Source organism: Chaetodon trifascialis, chromosome 20 (assembly GCF_039877785.1).
Source record: "Chaetodon trifascialis isolate fChaTrf1 chromosome 20, fChaTrf1.hap1, whole genome shotgun sequence".
In the NCBI taxonomy this organism is placed as follows: domain Eukaryota; kingdom Metazoa; phylum Chordata; class Actinopteri; order Chaetodontiformes; family Chaetodontidae; genus Chaetodon; species Chaetodon trifascialis.
Window position 1 is genome coordinate 2,645,489 of NC_092075.1, and position 22,103 is coordinate 2,667,591.

At 48.4% G+C, this 22,103-nt stretch overlaps 1 protein-coding gene across 2 annotated transcripts; it reads left to right on the forward strand.

Annotated features, from left to right (window-relative positions):
• The first annotated feature begins 128 nt into the window (after positions 1-128).
• On the forward strand, positions 129-19,688 carry pi4kaa (phosphatidylinositol 4-kinase, catalytic, alpha a). 2 transcript variants are annotated; one of them, XM_070988639.1, is made up of 54 exons: positions 129-311; positions 3,540-3,656; positions 3,779-3,872; positions 3,991-4,079; positions 4,165-4,237; positions 4,319-4,581; positions 4,661-4,727; positions 4,815-4,963; positions 5,077-5,142; positions 5,233-5,329; positions 5,406-5,597; positions 5,679-5,779; positions 6,103-6,232; positions 6,311-6,440; positions 6,518-6,613; positions 6,688-6,871; positions 6,951-7,051; positions 7,152-7,320; positions 7,624-7,674; positions 7,842-7,950; positions 8,061-8,197; positions 8,277-8,410; positions 8,495-8,577; positions 8,661-8,731; positions 9,130-9,254; positions 9,358-9,439; positions 9,526-9,609; positions 9,698-9,787; positions 9,881-10,000; positions 10,175-10,267; positions 10,456-10,612; positions 10,709-10,836; positions 10,934-11,092; positions 11,177-11,328; positions 11,420-11,527; positions 11,872-12,092; positions 12,890-13,045; positions 13,186-13,265; positions 13,357-13,556; positions 13,759-13,846; positions 13,927-14,094; positions 14,182-14,235; positions 14,371-14,491; positions 14,874-15,003; positions 15,093-15,163; positions 15,589-15,661; positions 15,750-15,930; positions 16,006-16,110; positions 16,271-16,396; positions 16,582-16,702; positions 16,791-16,950; positions 17,040-17,129; positions 17,290-17,373; positions 17,467-19,688. In XM_070988639.1, the coding sequence occupies exons 1-54, from the start codon at positions 213-215 to the stop codon at positions 17,516-17,518; spliced, it is 6,381 nt and encodes a 2,126-aa protein (XP_070844740.1). In that variant the 5' UTR covers positions 129-212; the 3' UTR covers positions 17,519-19,688. The 2 variants fall into 2 exon arrangements, with proteins under 2 accessions (XP_070844740.1, XP_070844741.1); XM_070988640.1 differs by having other exon boundaries at positions 11,872-11,999.
• Positions 19,689-22,103: the final 2,415 nt, after the last annotated feature.

A 22,103-nucleotide genomic window follows, 5' to 3' on the forward strand; every position in this document is an offset into this window, starting at 1 on the left:
CATGCTGTGGTGTTCATTTCTATCACCCTGCTCTCATGTCCCTGCACTTTAAGCTTTGCAGTGTTTGTTCTCAGCCTCTCGCGTTATGACCTTTCTGTCCGTTGTTTGGACCGTGCGCTCGCCGTAGTTGTCAGTGCGGACTTTTCCTGCTGCTCGGGGCGAATGAGAGGAGATGTTTGCGTTGGTGTGACAGTATTAAGGCGTCTTTAAACATGTCTGTAAATGGAGGGGAAAGCAGAGGATTTTATTTCAACACCGTCCTGTCTCTGGCGCGATCTCTGGCAGCTCACCCGCAGGCGCCCATAGACAAGGTGAGGATATACGTGGCGACGGCTAACGACAAGCTAGTACCTGTCAAAGAGTCTTTGACATTAAGGCCCGGCCGTAACTTGGCTTCTTCGCCGGTGTGTTCCGTGTTATTGATTTGAAAAAGCAGTAAACATGTGTATGAGTTTGCCAATGTATGAATTACGTCGTCATTTGGGGATTTATGGCGCAACACAGCAGCGTCCGTGACAGACTTCAGCGCTGGCTAACGTCGGCTAACGTTAGCTGTTTTGAACCTGTCGTTAATCTTCCTTCAGGGTAAATACCTGATGATGTTAAATGACAGAAAGCTGCAATCACGTCCCTAAACGTGCACGGTTTCCTCTTTTTAAACATAAATGGTTTTCATAGTAGCTTGTCATTCATTCAGGATGGCACAGCAAACTTAACCGGTCAGTGCGTAACGATCAACCCAAGATGATAACTCACACCTCCGTGTTTTAAAAAACACTTGAAAGACACCAATAAGACGAAGAGAAACGACCAATAACTGCTGCAATCCAAAGTCGGACAATTATGTAATTAACCCCTGACCACATCCCCTTGTAATGTAATTACACGTAGAGTTAAAATGCTGCACGATCGACGATTAATTGACAAATATTTCGATAATTCGATCAATCGATGTTCTCTAACGTCCGTCTTTCCTGCTCCTGCATTAAAGTAAATGAAGTATTTGTGGAGTTTGGACTGTTGGTTGGACAAAACAAGGCATCTAATGAAGTTACCTTGGGATAGAAGATATTTTTGATTATTGATTCTTCACTCTTCACATACTGTCTTTAAATCATGTTCTTCATAGAAAAGCCAGTTGAGTCAGTCACACAAGCAGCTTTTACTTCATTGGTGACTCTTACTCAGAATAATGCTGGGATCCATAAATTCACATCCCGTCCCCAAACAGCGAAGCATTCAGTGCTAAATTATAACGTGCTGCGTGGCGACACGAGGACCATCGATGCATCACTGAACTAATCGCAGCATTTTTGATTAACAGTTGAATTGATGTCTCTGGCAGAAGCAATCAATAGGAAGTGAGAGCAGGCTGAATAACCAAAAACACACACAGAAAAACCTGATCTAATCTATATCGTACAAGTGCTCTGTGCCCGATGGGAACCTGGAGGCCACAGGAACCCCAAACTGGTTAATCTGGCTTTGAAAAGGAGGAAGTATTCACTCCAGGTTCCCCTTTAGATTTATTATTAAGCAGGTACAAGTCATGACAGGCAGTTAAATGGATCACAGAGAAATGGAGGCAACAAACACAATGCTGCATCTCGCAAAAGTCAAATGTTTATTAGATTGAATTCAGTGTTAAATGGCGTTGAAGTTCTTCTGGGAGTTAAGTTGTTGACTTGTGAGTTACTCACTCAGGAGGTTAGGGTTTGCGGTGAGGGATAACAGCAGGCTAGACAGCAGCTTCTTTAAATGCTTTAAAGGAGTTTGAAGTGATAAACCAACACAAGCACTGAGATTCAAAATGAGGAAATATTAGCCGTGCTTAACAGGAAGTCTGTGCCATGATGAAAGAGCTGTGGTAGCAATAATTTACTGAGCAGTCAGGCCCCTGAAGTGTTGTGTAAGCGGGCTGTTAGTTTGTGGAGCTGGCATTGAGCAGAAATGTCCTTCTGCCTTTTCATGCATTTGAAACGTGCTTGTTATGAACGACTGTATAAGCGAAGACGTGCAGCTAGAAGCATCAACCATCTCTTCGACGGCCGACCGTCCCTCTTAAACCAGTTTGCTGGGGATCAATATGGAGTTATAGGCTAAAGCCGCCACTTTTCCGGGAAGGCTTTCCACAAGATTTTGGAGTGTGTCTGTGAGAATTTGTGTTCATTCAGCCAAAAGGTCATTTTTGAGGTCAGGCACTGAGGACGGACAGAAAAGCCAGGCTTCCAGTCAGCGTTCAGCGGTTTGAGGTTCAGACTCTGTGCAGGCCGGCCGAGTTCCTCCACAAACACGTTCAGGGTGTTTAGAAATGTTGAGCTTGTCCTGCAGTAAACAGTCTTTGCATAAACACGTTTTGTAGATTGGCAGTCCATTTCTGTCTCAGTGGAGAAGAACGTAGAATCCGTTCACTCTAAGTGAATCAAAGATAGCCACCGTCCAACGTCCCTGAAGACAGCCCAAATGTTTTCTGCCTTCGTTGGCTGATGAGGGAACTGATTCATCGATGCATTGTTGAGCGTGACCCTCTCTTCTTTATGCATGAACACATCGCAGCTCCACACAAAGCTTAGCAGAGTGTGATGAGGCTGCAGAGAGAGAGGCACGAGGTTCTTCCTGCTGCAGCTCTCATCGTTAAGTCGATGAAATATCAGAAAATTGTGAATAATGACTTGTTTTATTGTAGCAACAATCAAAAACCACCAAATATTCAGTTAGCTATCAGATATGAAAGAGATCAGCAGCAAACCCTCACAGATCAGCACCTGCACCGACAGCTGTTTGGCATTGATCAGAATAGTTAAACCAATTGATTTTCAGTCGATGAACCGTTTGTGTTCTGGATCTATGACTGTCTGCACAGTTTAGTGTGAGTGGGAAAGCCCGGGGGGGGGGCTGCTTCCTCACACAGGCCTCATTGTTTGTACAGTAACATCCTTTCAGTGGGCGTCAGAACAGCCTTTGGTACTGAACAACATATTGTTTGGTTTTCAAGGCTTAAAAATCAGTTGGTGTGATGAAAGTATTCTCCAGTTTTTTCATTAAAACGTGTTTTTCCTGCATCGATGAAGGGCTTAGCTGGCGTTTAAGCACAGCCGGCTGAGCTTTGGAATACAACCAGCTGAAAACCCAAATCCCTTTTTTTTGCATTTCATTACTGTTTTGGCACTGACGAACGCGACACAGTTGAGTTATTCAGCTTTTAAAATCCACTGTTAATATCCTCTACAGCAAATATCCTCGTCCTTCAGCAGCTTGATCAGTGTCACAGATCCTCTGCATTGAGAACGGATGAGACATATAAGAACTTATGATCTCACTGTCTGTGTTTAAATCCCTCTCTGCTTTTAAGTCTGGCCCTTTAGCGTTAGGCTAATTAGGCCGTTTGGCACATTTAGGCCAACAGCCTCGTTATCGCTAATGGAAGCAGAAATGAACGATGTGTGCTGAAGCCCTGCGGCCGGGTGATTTCTGTGCTTTTAAAAAAGGTTGTGCTATCCAGCAGCAGTGGACATGAGCCACGTTTCGTCCTCTCACAGGTGCAGAAGCTACAATGCATGTGTCCCGTGGACTTCAGAGGCGTCTTCCAGCTGGACGAGAGGCGGAGAGACGCCGTCATCGCGCTGGGCATCTTTCTAGTAGAGTCAAACCTGCAGGTTAATGTCGTACCTACTTACCTCTCTGCTCCACGATGCTTTTGCACTCACATTCACTTTCCAGGATGTTGATATCGCCGTGGTAACCCTGTGTAAGTGACCACGGGACACTTCTGTTGCAGCACAAAGATGCGATCGTCCCCTACCTTCTCGGGCTGCTCAAAGGACTTCCTAAAGTTCAGTGGATTGAAGAAAGCTCAGAACGCAAAGGAAGGGGTAACTGTACATCTGCCACCCCGTTATTATGTTTTTAACAACGTTAAGTTATGATATTGTCTGTTATTCAGTTTGATTAACATGCTGTTTTTTAATATTTGCCCTTCCTCACCTGCAGAGACTCTTCCTGTCGCAGAGAACTTCAGCTTTTCTCTTGTAACACTACTCTCAGATGTTGCCCAACGTGATGAGACCTTACGAGGACAGGTGTGTGTGTGTGCGCGCGCGTGTGTGTGTCCTTTAAGCATTGTCTCACTGAACTGGATGTTGAGTGTGTGATCCTCTTTGTCAGATCCTGGAGGCGATCATGGACATCATGCAGGTCCTGCAAGACATCTGCAAGAGCCCAGAGGCTCATGATAAAGGTACATAATCACACGTCACGCTTCCTTTGTTTGTTACTTCACTGTTCATATTTTCAACTGCTAACTAGCTTTTCTGCACAGATTACCTGTGCAGGTACACTGTGCCCACCTTGCTTGGTGTCGCCCGAGCGTTCGGCCGATACAGCAACACCGATGAGCCGCTGCTGTCCAAGCTGTTCCCTCGACCGGTTGCTCCCGTGCTGCCTACGGGCGATGAAGGCGACGCGGTGCACCGCCGGTCCTTCAACGACTTCCGCTCCATCCTGCCGAGCTCTTTGCTCACAGTGTGTCAGGGAGACACTCTGAGGCGTAAAGGCTCCTCTCTGTCCAGTGTGTCACAGCAGGTAGAGAAGATCAGGGAAGAGATGACAGACCTGACCTGTGTTATCACATGCATGTGTTTACCTGTGTTTCTGTGTTCAGGCCAGCCCAGAGAGGGCCTGTCTGACCCCCAGCTCACCTGCCGATCCCTCTGCACAGTACTTTGAAGGTCAGTAGCCGAGCTGAAGTAAATGTCGGGCTTTCAGGAAACATCAGCGAGGAACATGCTTCAGATAACTCTGCTGTCTGTCTTCAGGTTCATACCTCCCCGATGGCAGCGCCGTGGACCCTGATTACTACTTCTCCACCATCAGCTCCAGCTTCTCCGTCTCCCCTCTTTTCACTGGAAGCAGCTCTGGAGAGTTTCACGTCCCTCTGGATATGCTCAGACAGCTCCTCCACATGGTGTGTCGCCTGTGCAGCAGAACACTTGAAGCGTTTGATGAAGAGAATTTAATGCAATATGCAAATTTCATGCATAAGAAGTGAAAATGTATTTGTTTGTTTCCCTCAAATAGGTTGAAACGTTTGTCTCGGAGTCGTTTTTAAAAACTCTGGATGACTCCTTGGCAGAACTTCTGGAGGTATGACTCTTGAATTGTCACTGTAGATGTTTGTCTTCTCTTTCTTTGACACGATGTTTCATTGAAATATTTCTGCTTCCGTCTTGGCAGTCGAGTCCTGGTCTTCATCTCTACTACAAAACCTTCAGCGACCCTCTGTACGTCGCCATATTTAAAATGCTGAGAGACACCCTGTACAATTTAAAAGGTAAAGAACTCAGTTTTCCTCTCTCTCAAAATCTTCCAAGACGGAGCATTGATGGTGTATTGTCTGTGTTCACCAGACCTTCAGACAGACTACGTGAAGGAGGTTCATGACTTTGTGCTGGAGCAGTTCAGCAGCAGCCAGTCGGAGCTGCAGAGGATCCTTCATGATGTGGAGTACCTCCAGAGCGAGCTGAGCCCGCTCAAGCTGCGCTGCCAGGCCAACGCCGCCTGCGTGGACCTCATGGTGTGGGCTGTGACTGAGGAGCAGGGTGAGCAATCGCTTCCTTCAGACAGGAAGAATCTGTCTCAGAGGCCGTCTCTGCAAAATCTTCTCTTTATGTTTCCACCAGGAGCTGAGAACCTTTGCACCAAGCTATCCGAGAAGCTGCAGTCCAAGACATCCAGTAAAGTCATCATCGCTCACATGCCCCTCCTCATCTGCTGCTTACAGGTAACAGTGATCTGCTTCATCTGTGATCCACCTTCCTTCTGCTTTAAGAAGCACACAAAGACGAAGGAATCTCTGAAATGGTCAGATGTGATATGTGTTGCATGCATGCTAACGTTAGCTTTGTCACTTGGTTTAGCTAGCTGCAAAACAGTAGCACCTGGCAGGTTGTGGTGGTAAATATTGAGCTGCTCTCTATGTAAGAACCAGTTCGTGGTACGACCTGTTCTGATTCGCTGATGCTGCCGTTGCAGCTGCAGGTGTTTGTTTTCTGAAAGCCTGGATGGATCGCGGCCATCGTCACTCATTTGTGTTTGTGTCTTCAGGGTTTGGGTCGTCTGTGTGAGCGCTTTCCCGTGGTGGCTCACTCTGTCACCATGTCCCTGAGAGACTTCTTAGTGGTGCCCTCTCCCGTTCTGGTGAAGCTGTACAAATACCACAGCCAGTACACGCCAGGTACCAGCAGAGCACTCCGCAGCAGAGCGCACTTTTATCTCCAGCTCAGTGTTTTCTCAACAAATTTTTGTTTTTAAGGAGGCGGTGAGATAAAGATCCACGTGACCAATGAACATTCCCAGTCAACCCTCAGTACCCATTCGAGCAAGAAGAGCCAGCCGTCCATGTACGAGCAGCTGCGGGACATCTCCATCGATAACATCTGCAGGTGAGTTCCCCACATGCACGCTCGTACAACATATACACTCTACCAGCACGGCCTTCACTCTCCACTGTCTCCCTCAGGTGCCTGAAAGCCGGACTGACCATGGATAACGTGATTGTCGAGGCTTTTCTCGCCAGTCTGTCCAACCGTCTCTACATCTATCAGGAGAACGATAAGTAGGTCAGAGGTCATATTCCACTGAGGGTCTTCCTTTGAGTGTGTATTTACATGTGGTCCCGCTCCTCCACAGGGACGCCCACCTGATCCCAGACCACACCATCAGGGCTCTGGGTCACATTGCTGTGGCCTTACGGGACACCCCCAGAGTAATGGAGCCCATCCTCCAGATCCTCCAGCAGAAGTTCTGCCAGCCTCCGTCCCAGCTCGACGTGCTCATCATAGACCAGCTGGGCTGCATGGTCATCACAGGCAACGTAAGCGTGAACATCTCAGCCTTCTCTGTTGTTCATCTGCAGAAAATCGAGCGTCGTAACTTCTCTGTCTCTCCCTCAGCAATACATCTACCAGGAAGTGTGGAATTTGTTCCAGCAGATCAGTGTCAAAGCCAGCTCCATGGTCTACTCCACCAAAGACTACAAGGACCATGGATACAGGTGAAATGCTGCAGTCGCAGGTCTTTGTGGAGCGCACGGAAAGGTGCGAGAATATGCTGTTGCTCACAGTTTCTGGTGATGTTCCCTCCTCTGCGTGTAGGCACTGTTCCTTGGCTGTGATAAACGCTCTGGGTAACATAGCAGCCAACCTGCAGGCTGAGCAGATGGTCGACGAGCTGCTGGTCAACCTGCTGGAGCTTTTTGTTCAGCTGGGCTTAGAGGGGAAGAGAGCCAGCGAGAGAGCCTCGGACAAAGGGCCGGCCCTCAAGGTATGCTAACAAGGTTGGCGCAGCGCAGCTTCACCTGTGTGGGCCAATTGAAAGCATGCGAGCTTGTAGAGTGTACATTTCGCCTCAAAAGGCGGGAAGGAGCAGCGCATTATTGCGGCTGGTGGATCCCTGGTGGCTCAGTGGGTGTAAGACGCCATGAACATCCCCAGTTCACCTCCAGCTCGGGAACTTCTCGGTTTGACGCAGTGGTTTTGTCACTGTGGGTTAATGGCTCAGTATACTTGAAATGAACTGAATGATCATACTGACTCCCGGATCTGCTGTCCTCGTTTGTCTCTCCAGGCGTCAAGCAGTGCAGGAAACCTCGGAGTCCTAATTCCAGTTATTGCAGTGGTGAGTGTTTCGCATGTTTACAGCATTTTCAGCTCCATCATGTAGCTTGTTGAATCAGGTCAGTGGAAAGCTAACAAATGTAAACGTGCTGCACAAAGGCCTGTGAAGGTACAGGTAGATCGTTTTTAATCTACTGTGGTGTCTTAACTCTCTTCTTCTGCTGTTAGCTGACTAAGAGGTTGCCGCCGATTAAAGAAGCAAAGCCGCGTCTGCAGAAGCTCTTCAGGGACTTTTGGCTCTACTCTGTTGTCATGGGGTTTGCTGTGGAAGGCTCAGGTCGGTGCCTTTAGACATTTTTATTTATCCTGAGGAGCTCAATCAACAAAACACCTAACATGATGCAGAGTTTCATATTCAGCCTTGATTTGCTTCTGTTGAACGTTCAGGTCTGTGGCCGGAGGAGTGGTACGAAGGAGTCTGTGAGATCGCGACCAAATCACCGCTGCTCACGTTCCCCAGCGGGGAGCCTCTACGCTCGGAGCTGCAGTACAACTCTGCACTGAAGAACGACACCGTCACTCCGGTATGAGAGCGCGCACTCACGCACACGTATGCTCATATACTAAAGAATGCCTGAGTTATGGCTCGTTGTTGCGTGGCAGGCGGAGCTGAACGATCTGCGCAGCACCATCATCAACCTGCTGGATCCTCCTCCCGAGGTGGCCGCGCTCATCAACAAACTGGACTTCGCCATGTCCACCTATTTGCTGTCTGTGTACAGACTGGAATACATGAGGTATGCAGCGTTTCTACATCATGTACGTCAGCTCATGATTTTATTTTTGATTTGTCTTCTGCGATGTTTTCTCATCACTGACAGGATGCTGCGCTCTCTGGACTCCGACCGCTTTCAGGTCATGTTTCGATACTTTGAAGACAGAGCGATACAGAAGGACAAATCTGGTGAGCAGAGGAGAAAAGACACGAAACTTTCTCAAAAAACAAAACATGCGACTTGTTTCTTTATTTATTTTATGCATTTCCAGGCATGATGCAGTGTGTGATTGCCGTTAGCGACAAGGTTTTTGAGGTCTTCCTGCAAATGATGGCTGAAAAGGTAAAAGATGAAGAGCTGAAGCTCAGTTTCGAGTGTTTCCATCACACATTTCATCTGAGTCCCTTTTAAACAAACAAATTGCGTTAATGTGTGAACGTTAATCCAAGTAGCTGCCACACTTGATTTATCGCTGCTGACCGATGACTGCAGCAGAGGACACTGTGTCCATAGCGAACCGTCTGGTGAAAGCAGGTGTAAAATGTGCACACAGTGCCTGATAAATAGCTCTCAGTCGAGCGTAGAAACACTTTCTGTGCACTTCGCTGCTCTCCAGGCACATGCAGGTCTTACTTACCTTCAATCAGACGAGCTTTGAATAACCTCCAAAAACAACATTTTAGAAATTGAAGTTCTGGCATCTCGCAGCGCTTTCTGACATTTCAGCGTCATACTTTCAGCCAAAAACCAAAGCCCATGAGGAGGAGCTGGAACGCCACGCTCAGTTCCTGCTGGTCAACTTCAACCACATCCACAAGAGGATCCGCAGAGTGGCTGACAAATATTTGTCCGGCTTGGCCGAAACGTGAGAATGCAGCGATTCGCATGCACATTTACCCACAATCCCGCACTGACTCCTCTGTGAGCTCTTCAGGATGCAGGTTGTCAGCAGTGCTTTGTCTCCTCAGGTTCCCACACTTGTTGTGGAGTGGCCGTGTGCTGAGGACCATGTTGGACATCCTGCAGACACTTTCGCTCTCGCTCAGTGCAGTAAGTGATGGACGACTCGTCCTCAGTCTGTCAGCCTGTCTTTGTGCTTTACGGAGGTCACTGATCGTGTCTATTCTGTCCTGCAGGACATTCATAAAGACCAACCTTACTACGACATCCCGGACACGCCGCACAGAATCACCGTCCCGGACACGTATGAAGCCAGAGAGGTAAGAGCTGAGAAGCCGCTCTTCATCGTTTCACAAAAGCTTTAAATGTGTCACGCATATACGAGACATGTGCTGCCTTTAATTGCAGAGCATAGTGAAGGATTTCGCAGCACGCTGTGGAGAGATCCTGAAAGAAGCTATGAAGTGGGCGCCGTCTGTGACCAAATCACACCTCCAGGTACACACACACACTCCAACACACACCTGGTGAACACAGCTCACAGGGCGGCCTCGTGGCTGAACTCACGGTGCTCGATGCGGTCTCTTTCAGGAGTATCTGAACAAACATCAGAACTGGGTGTCGGGTCTCTCCCAGCACACAGGCCTGGCCATGGCTACAGAAAGCATCCTGCACTTCGCCGGCTACAACAGACAGAGCACCACACTGGGGGTAGGTCACGACTCACCGCTGCAGGACGGCGATGACACGCTGCCTCTTGCACGCCAGCTGCCAGATATCACACATCATGACACCTACAGTCCATGTCTGAAAAGGGCTAAATGAAGATGTTCGTGCTTTAGACATTTTGCATTCTTTCTCCAACTCCCATGCTTTCACCTGTAGTCCACTCAGCTGACTGAGAGACCCGCCTGTGTGAAGAAGGACTACTCCAACTTCATGGCCTCCCTCAACCTCAGGAACAGATACGCCGGAGAGGTAAAACCACCAGATCCCACCAGCTGTATGTCCACAGAATTAGAAAGCTGCAGATTCTTCATTTCTGAGAGTTTTCTGGTGCTCATTTAAAACCTGATAATGGAGCTGCAGATGCAGCCGGATCCTGTGGACGGGAGCTCTGAGCTCCAGATAAAACACTGTGATCGTGTCTCTCCTCTTGCCTGCAGGTGTCAGGTATGATCCACTTCGCCCAGGCGGTTCGAGGACAGTCTGATCTGGGCCGGCTGATGATCAAACAGATGGGAGAAGCTTTAGACTCAGCACAGCCCGAGGCGTTCACCGAGGCCATGTTCAAACTGGCCGCCCTGCTCATCAGCACCAAAGGTCTCGCTCTCTCCCCGTGTTTGTCCCTGATGGTGTTTTATAGCAAACGCTGGGCTCTGGATTGGTTGTCTGACCGTTGTTTTGTCTTGACTCTAGACTGCGATCCTCAGCTCCTGCACCACCTCTGCTGGTCTCCTCTGAAGATGTTTACGGCGCACGGCATGGAGACGGCCATCGCCTGCTGGGAGTGGCTGCTGGCAGCTCGCGTCGGAGTGGAAGTACCGGTACGTAGATGTGTTTCATCACTTCCTGTCCATGTCTCTGTCTTCTCAGTACACTTGTGTTGTACTCACGCTGTCCATCTCCTGTCTGGCTTCCTAGTTCATGCGGGAGATGGCGGGAGCGTGGCAGATGACCGTGGAGCTGAAGATGGGCTTGTTCTCCGACGCTCAGGTGGAGGCTGATCCTCTGGCGGCGTCAGAGGAGAGCCAGCCGATCCCCTGCCCTCCAGATGTGACCCCTCACCAAATATGGATCGAGGTCAGACGAAAGACTCTCTGCTTGGGTTGTTACGACATGTCCTCTCCCCTTCAGCTTATTGCCTCTCGTGTCTGCCTCCTCTAGTTTCTCGTCCAGAGGTTCGAGATCGCTAAGTATTCCAGCGCAGATCAGGTGGAGATCTTTGGCAGCTTGCTGCAGCGCTCGCTGTCCCTCAACGTCGGCGGGGCTAAGAGTAGCCTCAACCGCCACGTAGCTGCCATCGGACCTCGTTTCAGGTAAACACACGTCTGTCTTAGGGTCTTAACAATAAGCTCTCTTTGAAGGAAGATGCAGGTGTCTTCATGGTGAGGGTGTCTCTGTCCTCAGGCTGCTGACTCTCGGTCTGGCTCTGCTCCACTCTGACGTCCTCACCAATGCAACTGTAAGAAATGTGCTGCGAGAGAAGATCTATTCTACAGCCTTTGATTACTTCAGGTACCTACACACACTCTGTTCACGCAACCCATCGTTTAATCTGAGTATTTCTTTAATTAATCAGTTAATAATTTGAGTGTCACAAAACATGACGTCTTCATGCTGCTTGTTTGATAGAAAGCTGCAGTACTGCTAATTAGCGTTAGCATGCTCAATGTTAGCATATTGACTTTAGCATTTAGCTCAAAGCAGTCAGGTACAGCCTCGCTGAGCCGCTGACGTGGCTCGTTTCAGTTCAAACGCTTAAAATCTCACAAAGAATATCTGAAATGCACAAAGGTTTAGTAAAAACACGGACCATGAAAGCAAATCAAACGTGATCTTTCTGTTTTCTGTCTCTGCAGCGTGGCTCCGAAGTTTCCCACCCAAGGCGACAAACATCTCCGCGAGGACATCAGCATCATGATCCGCTTCTACGCCAGCATCCTCTCCGACAAGAAGTACCTGGCAGCGTGCCACCTGGTCCCACCCGGTGAGCTTGGTACTACCCCAGCCCCGAGCACGCTCTCTGCCGGGATATTTGGATCGCTTATCGTGTCCAGCACTTCTCCGATATCGATCTTAAGTAAGCCTAAAGCGGTGGAGCTCGGGCTGCGCTGCAGCAGGGGCATGTTTCATTACGCCTGTCAGATTTGACGCTTTGTCCTCACGATGCTGCTGATAGATCCCGGCATCTATCTGTGACACCAGCCTGGCTTTTTATGTCTATAGCTTTCTTCTCTTGTTTCCTTTCTGCCTTTGCTCTTCCTCTTTCTCCCACGTCTCAGCATCTTACTCCTGACACTCTTACAGTCGATCTGTTTTTCACCCTTAAAGTTTAGCAGCTGTGAGGAAAAGCGCAAATCTGTCAGCTGCGTTAAGATGCATGATTCTTCATCATGTCAGCCCACCCGTCTGCCCCTCTCCTCGAACAATCCGCCTCAAAAGAAGAAACTACAAATGAAAAATGTTTTTTCTTCCACCCCAGAGAATCCTCTCCTCTTCATCCCCGATGACCCAGAGAAAGACTTGGTCTCATTCTCATACACATCGAATCGCTTCAGGTAGACCGGTCCTCTAACTGCTGATCCTGGATCAGATTAATCTACCAGCCCCCGCGCATTAACAAGACAAAATAATATCTGACCCAGTATCAGTGGTTCAAGGCAACTTCTACCTACATGTAAATCCCGCTGGGTTTCCCTGCATGACCATCACAGCAGCAGAGGACTAACTGACGCCGCTCATCTCGCTCTTCATCGATCATACTGTTGATGTTTTTCTCTGTGTCGAAGCGGTGACTCTAAGAAACTCAGACTGGTTAATAAAGAGTGCAGTTACAGTTTGGATGTGCTCGCACTGAACCTGTTTGCGTGTGAACAGATAACCAGGACCCGTCCTTGAACAGCCTGTCGGTGATGAACGCTGCCGACCTCCGGAGCAACATTGACTCCAGCTCTCGCTCGCAGCAGAGCGGCCAGGGATGGATCAACACCTACCCGCTGTCCAGCGGCATGTCCACCGCATCCAAGAAATCAGGTGCCGCTCACGTTCAGCATGTGAACAACGTTTACACAAAGAAACTTCTCCTTGAACTGGAGCAGTAGCTGCTCAGAAACACAGACCAGAACGCAGACTGAGGCCTAAAAACTGGTTTTAACATTGTCTCCTCCTCGTAGGCACGTCCAAGAAGAGCAACAGAGGGACGCAGCTTCACAAATACTACATGAAGCGCAGGACTCTGCTGCTGGCCTTACTGGTGAGGGCTGACAATGGCTCGTCTGTCTCTGGTTTTAACACTGCTGCTCGTGATCAACCTCTCTCCGCGCTGCTTGCTCTGTCTTTTCCAGGCCAGCGAGATCGAACGCTTGACGACGTGGTACAACCCGCTTTCCACCCAGGAGCTGGCCATCGCCACGGAGCAGTCTGTGGAGACCAGCATCGCCAACTGGAGGTCCAAATACATCAGTCTGACGGAGAAGCAGTGGAAGGACAACGTCAACCTGGCCTGGGGCATCGCACCCTACCTGGCCATGCAGCTACCGACGAGGTGGTCCTTCACACTGAAACACCCTTTAAAGTGACACCGTGTGAAGAAGATGAAGAAGCGGTGGCTAATGTTAGCTAACGTTAGCTGAACAGCCATCTTTTGTTAGCCTAAACGTTTTCTTACTGTGGGACTGAACCTGGAAGCTGCGGCTCCTCAGACTGTCGATTCTTCCCTTGTTTACGTTTCACTGCTTCGTCTTCAGGTTTAAGAACGACGCCATTGTTGCTGAAGTGACCCGGCTGGTGAGGCTGGACCCCGGCGCTGTCAGCGATGTACCTGAGGCCGTCAAGGTGAGATCACTGAGTCCAGTAAAGCTCGGCTGGCGAGTTTTGGTGGAAGTGAGTAAGTCTTCGCCTGTTTCGCCTCCCAGTTCCTGGTGACGTGGCACACCATCGACGCCGACTCTCCGGAGCTGAGCCACATCCTGTGCTGGGCTCCGGCGGACCCGCCCACCGGCCTGTCCTACTTCAGCAGCATGTACCCTCCTCATCCTCTCACCGCTCAGTACGGGGTGAAGGTGCTGCGCTCCTTCCCTCCAGTAAGTCGCACGCTCATCAAACAGCTGAGGAGAAATGCATCTTCAGGAGAATCCGTTAAACTCACGTTTGCTCCTCTCTCCTCTCAGGACGCCATCTTGTTCTACATTCCTCAGATCGTTCAGGCTCTTCGTTACGACAAGGTAAACACGACACATGCACACACACACACATGCCAGTGAAGACGAGGGACTTTAAGAAAAGGATCACATGATCGATGATGTTCTCGCCGTCGTATATGAAGCAGCCGTGATGAACCGATGCTCGCTCCTCCTCAGATGGGTTATGTGCGAGAGTACATCCTGTGGGCGGCCCAGAAGTCTCAGCTGCTCGCCCACCAGTTCATCTGGAACATGAAGACCAACATCTTCATGGACGAAGAGGGACACCACAAAGACCGTGAGTACAGACTCCGCGAAGCAGAGTCCAAAGCCTGTGATGAAAACTCAGCGCGGGGCTCGATCGGACACGCAGAGCGGCTTTAAACCGAGCAAACATCCAGGAGCCGAACGGCTGTATGTTCCCTCCCTGACGCTCAGCGCAGCAAAACTCTAAAACTGCAGTTAGATCCAGTCATCACTGATATAAACAACCTGACATGAAACGAGCTGATTGGCTGTTTCCCGCTCGCCGTATCTCTGGCTGCTCTGCGTTCATGTGGTATCTGTTCAGATTAACGTGTAATTATTCTGCCTGTCCGATGGGAAAACCCTCATTAGGCCTAATTAAGTCGAAGAAGCTGATGTAATCACATTTATTCACGCCTCGTTAATCTGCGTAGCCGACATCGGGGAGCTGTTGGAGCAGATGGTGGAGGAGATCACGGGTTCTCTGTCGGGTCCGGCCAAAGATTTCTACCAGAGGGAGTTCGACTTCTTCAACAAGATCACCAACGTGTCCGCCATCCTCAAGTACGTCCTCCGCTCTTACTCCACAGATCGTCAGCAAACAGCGAAGTGTTTTGGTTTCGTGGAAATCCTGATTGGTTTTTGATTTTCAGGCCCGTTCCAAAGGGAGAGGAGAGGAAACGGGCGTGTCTCAAAGCTCTGTCGGATATCAAAGTGCAGCCAGGTAACCTCCTCTGGTCTGAGGGAGCTTTTCAGCCTCTCAGTGCAGCATTTTGACATTATAAAACATTAGATAACAAAAACAAGGAGACCAAAGACAGACAAAAACACCAGTAAACGAGTGAAAGAGAAAATCATCTCAAATTATTTGAGTGATTATCCTCACTTTTTAAAATAAGACATATTTTATAAACTCTTTAATTTGTAGTGAAATGCAGTAGTAGTAGTAGAAACAGTAGTAGTAGTAGTTGTAGTAGTAGTAAACAATAACATAAGAAGAAAGAGTGAAGCACAGTACTTGAGTACAAAACCTGAATTTGTGAGTATTTCCTTCTTTAAAACAAAAAAAATCAACATCGAAGTGACTCCTCTGTCCTCTGTCCTCCGTCCTCTGTCCTTTGTCCTCTGTCCTCCTCCTGCTGTCTTTAGGCTGTTATCTACCCAGTAACCCTGAAGCCATCGTGCTGGACATCGACTACAAGTCTGGAACGCCCATGCAGAGGTAACGGCGGTTTTCATTCGTGCATCTCGAGGCCTCGTCCGTCCTCCCGTCGTCTTTGTCTCACGGACATCTTCTCTGTCTCTCACAGTGCTGCCAAGGCGCCGTATCTGGCCAAGTTCAAGGTAAAGCGCTGTGGGGTGAGTGAGCTGGAAAGGGAGGGTCTCCGCTGCCCCTCCGACTCTCTGGAAGACGGGGAGGACAACCCAGACGGGTCGCGCAGGGTTTGCTGGCAGGCGGCCATCTTTAAAGTGGGCGATGACTGCAGACAGGTAGCGCTGACGGCTGCTCTCAGCTCGTTTGCTGTCTGAGATTCTCCCGTGACCCTCCTGTGTCTCTGCCTCCAGGACATGCTCGCCCTGCAGATCATCGGCCTGTTTAAGAACATCTTCCAGCTGGTCGGCCTGGACCTGTTCGTCTTCCCCTACAGGGTGGTGGCCACTGCGCCGGGGGTGAGTCCTGCTGTCATCCACACCTCCAGAGTCCAGTTCAATGAGCTTCTTTCACAGCCTGCACCTCACTTTTGTAGTTTGGACAATCACTCCCTCATATTAATAATACTCCATTTCTAAAGTTCACGCCTTTCTGACCCGGGTCCTCGTCTTTCCTCAGTGCGGCGTGATCGAGTGCATCCCGGACTGCAAGTCCAGAGACCAGCTGGGCAGACAGACGGACTTCGGGATGTACGATTACTTCCGCAACCAGTACGGAGACGAGTCCACCCTCGCCTTCCAGAAGGTTTCACTGTCCTCCTTTTACTTCTGTTTGTCAGAGCGAGGGTCCGCTGTCAGCCGTCTTTCAAAGGACGGACACGCTGACAGACGTGTTGACGTAAAGCTTCCTGATTGACGGTTTTAAGCCTTTTGCTCGTCAGGCTCGCCCTCTCATCAGGCTTCCGTGACGTCCTTCTCTTCCCTCCACAGGCTCGGTATAACTTCATCCGCAGCATGGCCGCCTACAGCCTGCTGCTGTTCCTGCTGCAGATCAAAGACAGGCACAACGGCAACATCATGCTGGACAGCAAGGGCCACCTCATCCACATCGGTACGCACAGACGCAGGCCGCCTAGCCGCTAATCGTTAGCCTCAGTTAAAAAGTCCCGCTGTGCTCACGTGTGCCGCCTTTCCTCCAGACTTCGGCTTCATGTTCGAGAGCTCCCCCGGCGGTAACCTGGGCTGGGAGCCCGACATCAAGCTGACGGACGAGATGGTGATGATCATGGGAGGCAAGATGGAGGCCACGCCTTTCAAGTGGTTCATGGAGATGTGCGTCAGGGGATATCTGGCTGTACGGTAAGAGAGGCCTGCGGTGGGCTTTTAAAGAGCCGGCTAATGCTTCTCACTCACTTCTCCTGTCATTTGCTTCCTCTCTGATCTCAAAGACCCTACATGGACTCGGTGGTTTCTCTGGTGACCCTCATGCTGGACACTGGACTGCCCTGCTTCAGAGGACAAACCATTAAACTCCTCAAGTAAGTCCAGCAGACGCCTGTCACAAACACGAGTTCAGGTGAAGCTGAGGAGTCTATAAGCAGCAAACAGGGCAGAAAATGCTTCTAAATGTTCACATGTACCATTTTAACGTCGCCTGCCTTCGCTTTGAACGTTAATGGGCTTCATTTTTTCTCCCAGAGGACGGTTTAATCCTCAGATGAGCGAGAAAGAAGCGGCGGCGTTCATCATCAAAGTCATCCAAAGCTGTTTCCTCAGCAGCAGGTGAGAGAAGCCGCACACCTGCAGCCGATCGTCACTCAGGACGAGACGTTTAAGCTGCCGTTTAACTCGTCCTCGTCCTCTTGTGTCCCACAGGAGCAAGACGTACGACATGCTGCAGTATTACCAGAACCAGATCCCTTACTGAGGATCTGCCGGACCCCCGCCGCACCAAACGACTCCACGCAAGCAATGCAAAGCCTCCATCAGCTGGTTTAATGAGGAGGCGGGTGCAGACGTCTCTGCTCCTGACCAACAACAACAACAACAACAACAACACTGGCACTTTGATCCGATGCTCCGGTTTTATTCAGTATGCTGTAAGTTTTATAATGTACACGTGAGTTTTAGTGTTTTATTTAACTGGAGGAGAAAGAACAAAGTAAGACTTTTCCCTAAAGAGGAATCTGAATCACCCTTTAAGTATTTTCTTCTTGATGCTGTTATTTCACCGTCAAACTAGAGGAAGACGGCCATGAGAGGAGCCATGTTTGTCAAAGCAGCTGTTTTCATCATCGTTACCAGTTTCTTTCTATGCTGTTTTCCACTTTAATGCACTTTATAGATCAGAGTATTTCATTGGCTTCACCTGCCTGTGATCCAGACTTTAAACAGAGATTAAAACCGCCGGCAGCTTAATCAGCTGATCAATACAATCGCAGTATTTTTGATGTCGTAGAACACGAGCCGGCGTCGGTAGAGATCAGAAATCAATGCAACGATCAATCAGTAGTCTTAGCCGTAGTCTTAAGGTGTGTAGAGGAGCAGATGTAGTAATGCTGTAGTACTTACTGTAGTATCTTTACTGTAGACACATCAGTTCATGTGGATCTTTAGAGTTAGATGTGAAGAACATATTTATCAGATTTTAAAAGCTCTTCACTTTGATGCTTCTCGTCAAAGTCGGTCATATCGCGCCTCGTCATGTCGCCGTTTCGCTCAACGTGGATGTTTAGACGCAGCTTTTCACTACAGGAAGCCGGCGACCTCTGACCTGAACCTGCTGTTCACCTCTGCCTCGTGTTTCCACTGCCTTTGACTCACTGGACGGGTTTTTTTTTTGGGTAACGACATTTTAATGTGTGACTCGGGGAACGATGCGGCCCCAGCTTATGTCTTCAAGTACAGCTCAGATCTGAAGTTTGGACTCTGGAGAATGTGATCGCCTGCTGATCCATAAGATCAGCTGAAGACAGCACAAAGACCAGATTTTTACTCTCTGTCCTCATCAGCTTCACTGGTTTCTGTAAATATCTGCTTACTGTGAATCAGACGCAGCAGCACGTTTAAAACACCTGTTTGGAACGTTCCACAGGTAAACAGGCTGATTGGTGACAGGTGAGAGCGTCATGACTGTGATGAAAGGGGCGTCCTGGAAAGGCTCAGACGTTCATAGAGGATGGAGTGAGTTCACCTCTTTGTGAACACATGGACTCAGAGACGCTTCAGGAAACTGATGTCAGTGAACAGTTTGATTATTGATGATTGATTCTGAGCTTCATTCCGTTTTACAGAGTCCAGACTTCTTTGTTGTATCACCGTGTTGATGTGATGAAATGTTGTTACATTACAGGCACAAACTGGGGCTGCTCAGCCTTTTTAGCCTCCGCTAGTTCACCATCTTCATCCCTGGATGGGATTTACACAAAAACACAAAACTCAACGAGAAACTGCTCTCAGAGCAGACGAGAAACAAACAGTTTTCAAGAAAACGTCCATGAAACTGGAAGAGAAGCAGCAGAGCGTTAATGAAGTGAAGAGCTGTTTCAACTCCAGTTTTAGCCTCTTCGCTGTCATGTAGCAACGTGTTCAAAGACGATTAATAACTGACGAGGAAGAAGCCTGCATTCGGAAAAGTGCTTTTCACTGATTGGCCACAGCGATACGTTGGCGTTTCCCTTCAACAGCCGCTGCGTCTCACTGTCGCTCTGAGGGTCAGCGTCAGTGTCGCCTGCTGATGTAGCTCCAGGCCGGAGGACAGTGGAAATAAGAGCAGAGCCCGAGACGGCGGCGACTTGTTGGCTTCCTGTAGTGGAAACGGCGAACAGGAGGCGCTGGCTCAGCACACAGGCGGACCAGCGTGCATGTCTCAGAGACATCCGTCCTCCGTCCTGTCTGATCCGGTGTGTCGGGACGCAGGTGTTCTCCATGTCGGCGTACCTTTCCAGTGTGTAACCTGTTTGAAATCATTCCTCTGGATCTCGTGGGTTCGGCTCGTGCTGGATGATCTCGCTGTTACGGATGCAGATGATGATTTTACCTAAAAAGCCATTTCTCCTACCCTCGGTAGAAACACAGCTGTAGTAATACTTGACAAACTTTATGCAATATATCCTGTATATTGATACTGTGTTCGTGTGTCGTGATCAACAAATGAGTTCGCTTCGATTCCCTCCATCCCCTTGTGACCCGTGTTTTATGTCGCAGCTACTGTCTTTAAATGACTGAGGGGGGGCTGAAGTGTAAAAGTACACAGAGTTACTCCTTCAGTGGCTCGTAAGAACATCAGCGCTCCTCAAAGCCATTTTAACGTGGTGCATTTTACGCCGTTCACGTGTGTTCGTCACCCCTTCTGTCCGCCGACGCCTGTGAACCACAGGTGACGGTCAGCGGGTAATAGATGTGTACTGTGAGTGTGTGTGTGTGTGTGAGTGAGTGTGTGCACGGTTTTTGTCTGTACTTGCTGTATTTGCTCACACTTCAGATTAAGGTCACGTGTTATTCTGATGACGTGTGAAACTTCTTATTTCAGATTAAATGTGGGAACATTTCACGAGCGTCAGACGACTGATGTGTTTGATTTTTACCTTCTTCTTTTCCTTCTTTTGTTCTTGTCTTCTTTCTTGTTTTCTTTCAGTTTTTAAGCAGGAAAAACAAAAGATTAATTAAAAATATCACCAGCTGACTTTATGAACCAAAAAAAAAGTGAGAAAATAGCATAAAGATGAGACGAAGAAGCAGTAAAAGTTAGCAAAAAAAGCCTTTCAGCTTATTTAACAGCCGAGTGAGAAACCTGAAAATAATAAAAAATAAAATGTTGAGAGGCTGAAAAGTGGCTGAAATGTCTTTAAGAGTTGATTCAGAAGCAGAAAATATCTCCAGAAATGTTATTTTTTGCAATTAAAAAGTGTTTTTTATTCTAAATTTTGTCGGCTGTAACTTAAATTTCAAAACGCTTTTAAGCTTTTCAGTAACAACAATCATTAACATCTTTGATTTCTGAGTAAAAGAACTTTTAAAATTATGCATCAACTCAGAAAAACAACATGAATAAAACAACAACTGAAACAATAATGTAACAAAAACAAACCAACAAAAACAGAGATAATAACAATAAGTGCTTTACACGAGTACAGTTTTGAGGAACTTGTACTTCACTTGCGTGTTTGCATTGATCTGAAAGCTTTAGTTACTTGTTACTCTGCAGATTATGAATATTAATAGAAATTACATTTATCATTCTGGATTAAGATGACAGCTGGAAGAAGTTAAAATGAGCTCCAGCTTCATGAACTCATGATGAACACATGAATCATCAATAATTCTAATCTCAGATATATCTAACACTCTGAAATGGGCCTTTCTGCATCATGAATACTTTTACTTTTAGTACTTCGAGCATGTTTTGGTGCTGGTACTTTGAAGGAGCCTGAGCAGCTGAAGCTCTGCCCCGTCCATCGTCTCTGTGAACAAAGGAAGAGGAGGTCTATGGGAACGCAGCCAGTCGCGCTGACCTCTGACCTCTGTGACGCCGCACAGACGGAGCCTTAAAAGCTTCACACAGACGAGGACGCCGCGTGTTTGATGGAGGAGCTGGTTGATCTAATCAGGACGAATCTGACTGAAATAAAACTTAGAAGCTGGTGTTCCAGTCAGTCGACGTCAGGAGGAGGAAAATATTTCTCTTCTACGTTTGTCGAGCAGGACGCCGCTGAGGACTAAATTTATGCCTCCAGCACAAAGCAGTGGGAGTGAAGCTTTGACGTGAGCACAAAGGCCTCACCCTCCTCTTCATCGCTGTGCTGCTCTGCAGGGACCCCGGGGTCTGGGGACAGTCCCTCCCCCGTGTTAGGGAAACAATCAGCTTTTAAAAACAAGGATCCAATCAGCTCGCATGAAAACACCTGAAGTCCATGAATCAACCAACGAGACGAAGAGTCTGCAGTCTGGACTTAAAGCTGCAGCCGTGCTCAGAGGCTAACCTGATGTTAGCATGCTAACGAGCTCACAGTGTCAATGCTAACATGCTGGAAGGTGTAACAACTGAAATACTTTGATACTTCAAACTCACCTTTTTCCGTCATCCTGTCATGTCTCAGCTGCCTTTTTTAGCCACACAGCGCCACCTAGTGCTCAGCAGGCCGACATGACGCTCGCCACAGATGATCGATGGTGGAGGAGCATTCAGATCCTTCACTGAAGTAAAAGTACCACACAGTGAAAATACTCTGCTGCAAGTAAAAATCCTGCATTAGTAAAAGTATGTAATTTATCAGCAGAAAGTACTTCAAGTAAAAGTACTCGTGTTGTAGTAAAGTGTTCTTGTGTATACTCTGTGGAAAGGATCTAAAATCTGAAAGCTGCTCCTGAAAGTGTTTAACACACATTTTAAGGTCATTTTAGCTGCTGATGTGTGATAATAGAGATTCCAGCAGCCTCCATGTGAAACAGCGCAGCGTTGGACAGGTGAGGCAGGCAGGTGAGTGTTTTCGCCTTCAGGTGTGAACATTACT

Bases quoted from the DNA above. Each gene is read 5' to 3' on its own strand.
- pi4kaa (XM_070988639.1), top strand. From the start codon at position 213: ATGTCTGTAAATGGAGGGGAAAGCAGAGGATTTTATTTCAACACCGTC. The intron at 3,657-3,778 runs GTTAATGTCGTA...CTTCTGTTGCAG, and splicing joins TAGTAGAGTCAAACCTGCAG to CACAAAGATGCGATCGTCCC. The intron at 9,440-9,525 runs GTAAGTGATGGA...TCTGTCCTGCAG, and splicing joins TTTCGCTCTCGCTCAGTGCA to GACATTCATAAAGACCAACC.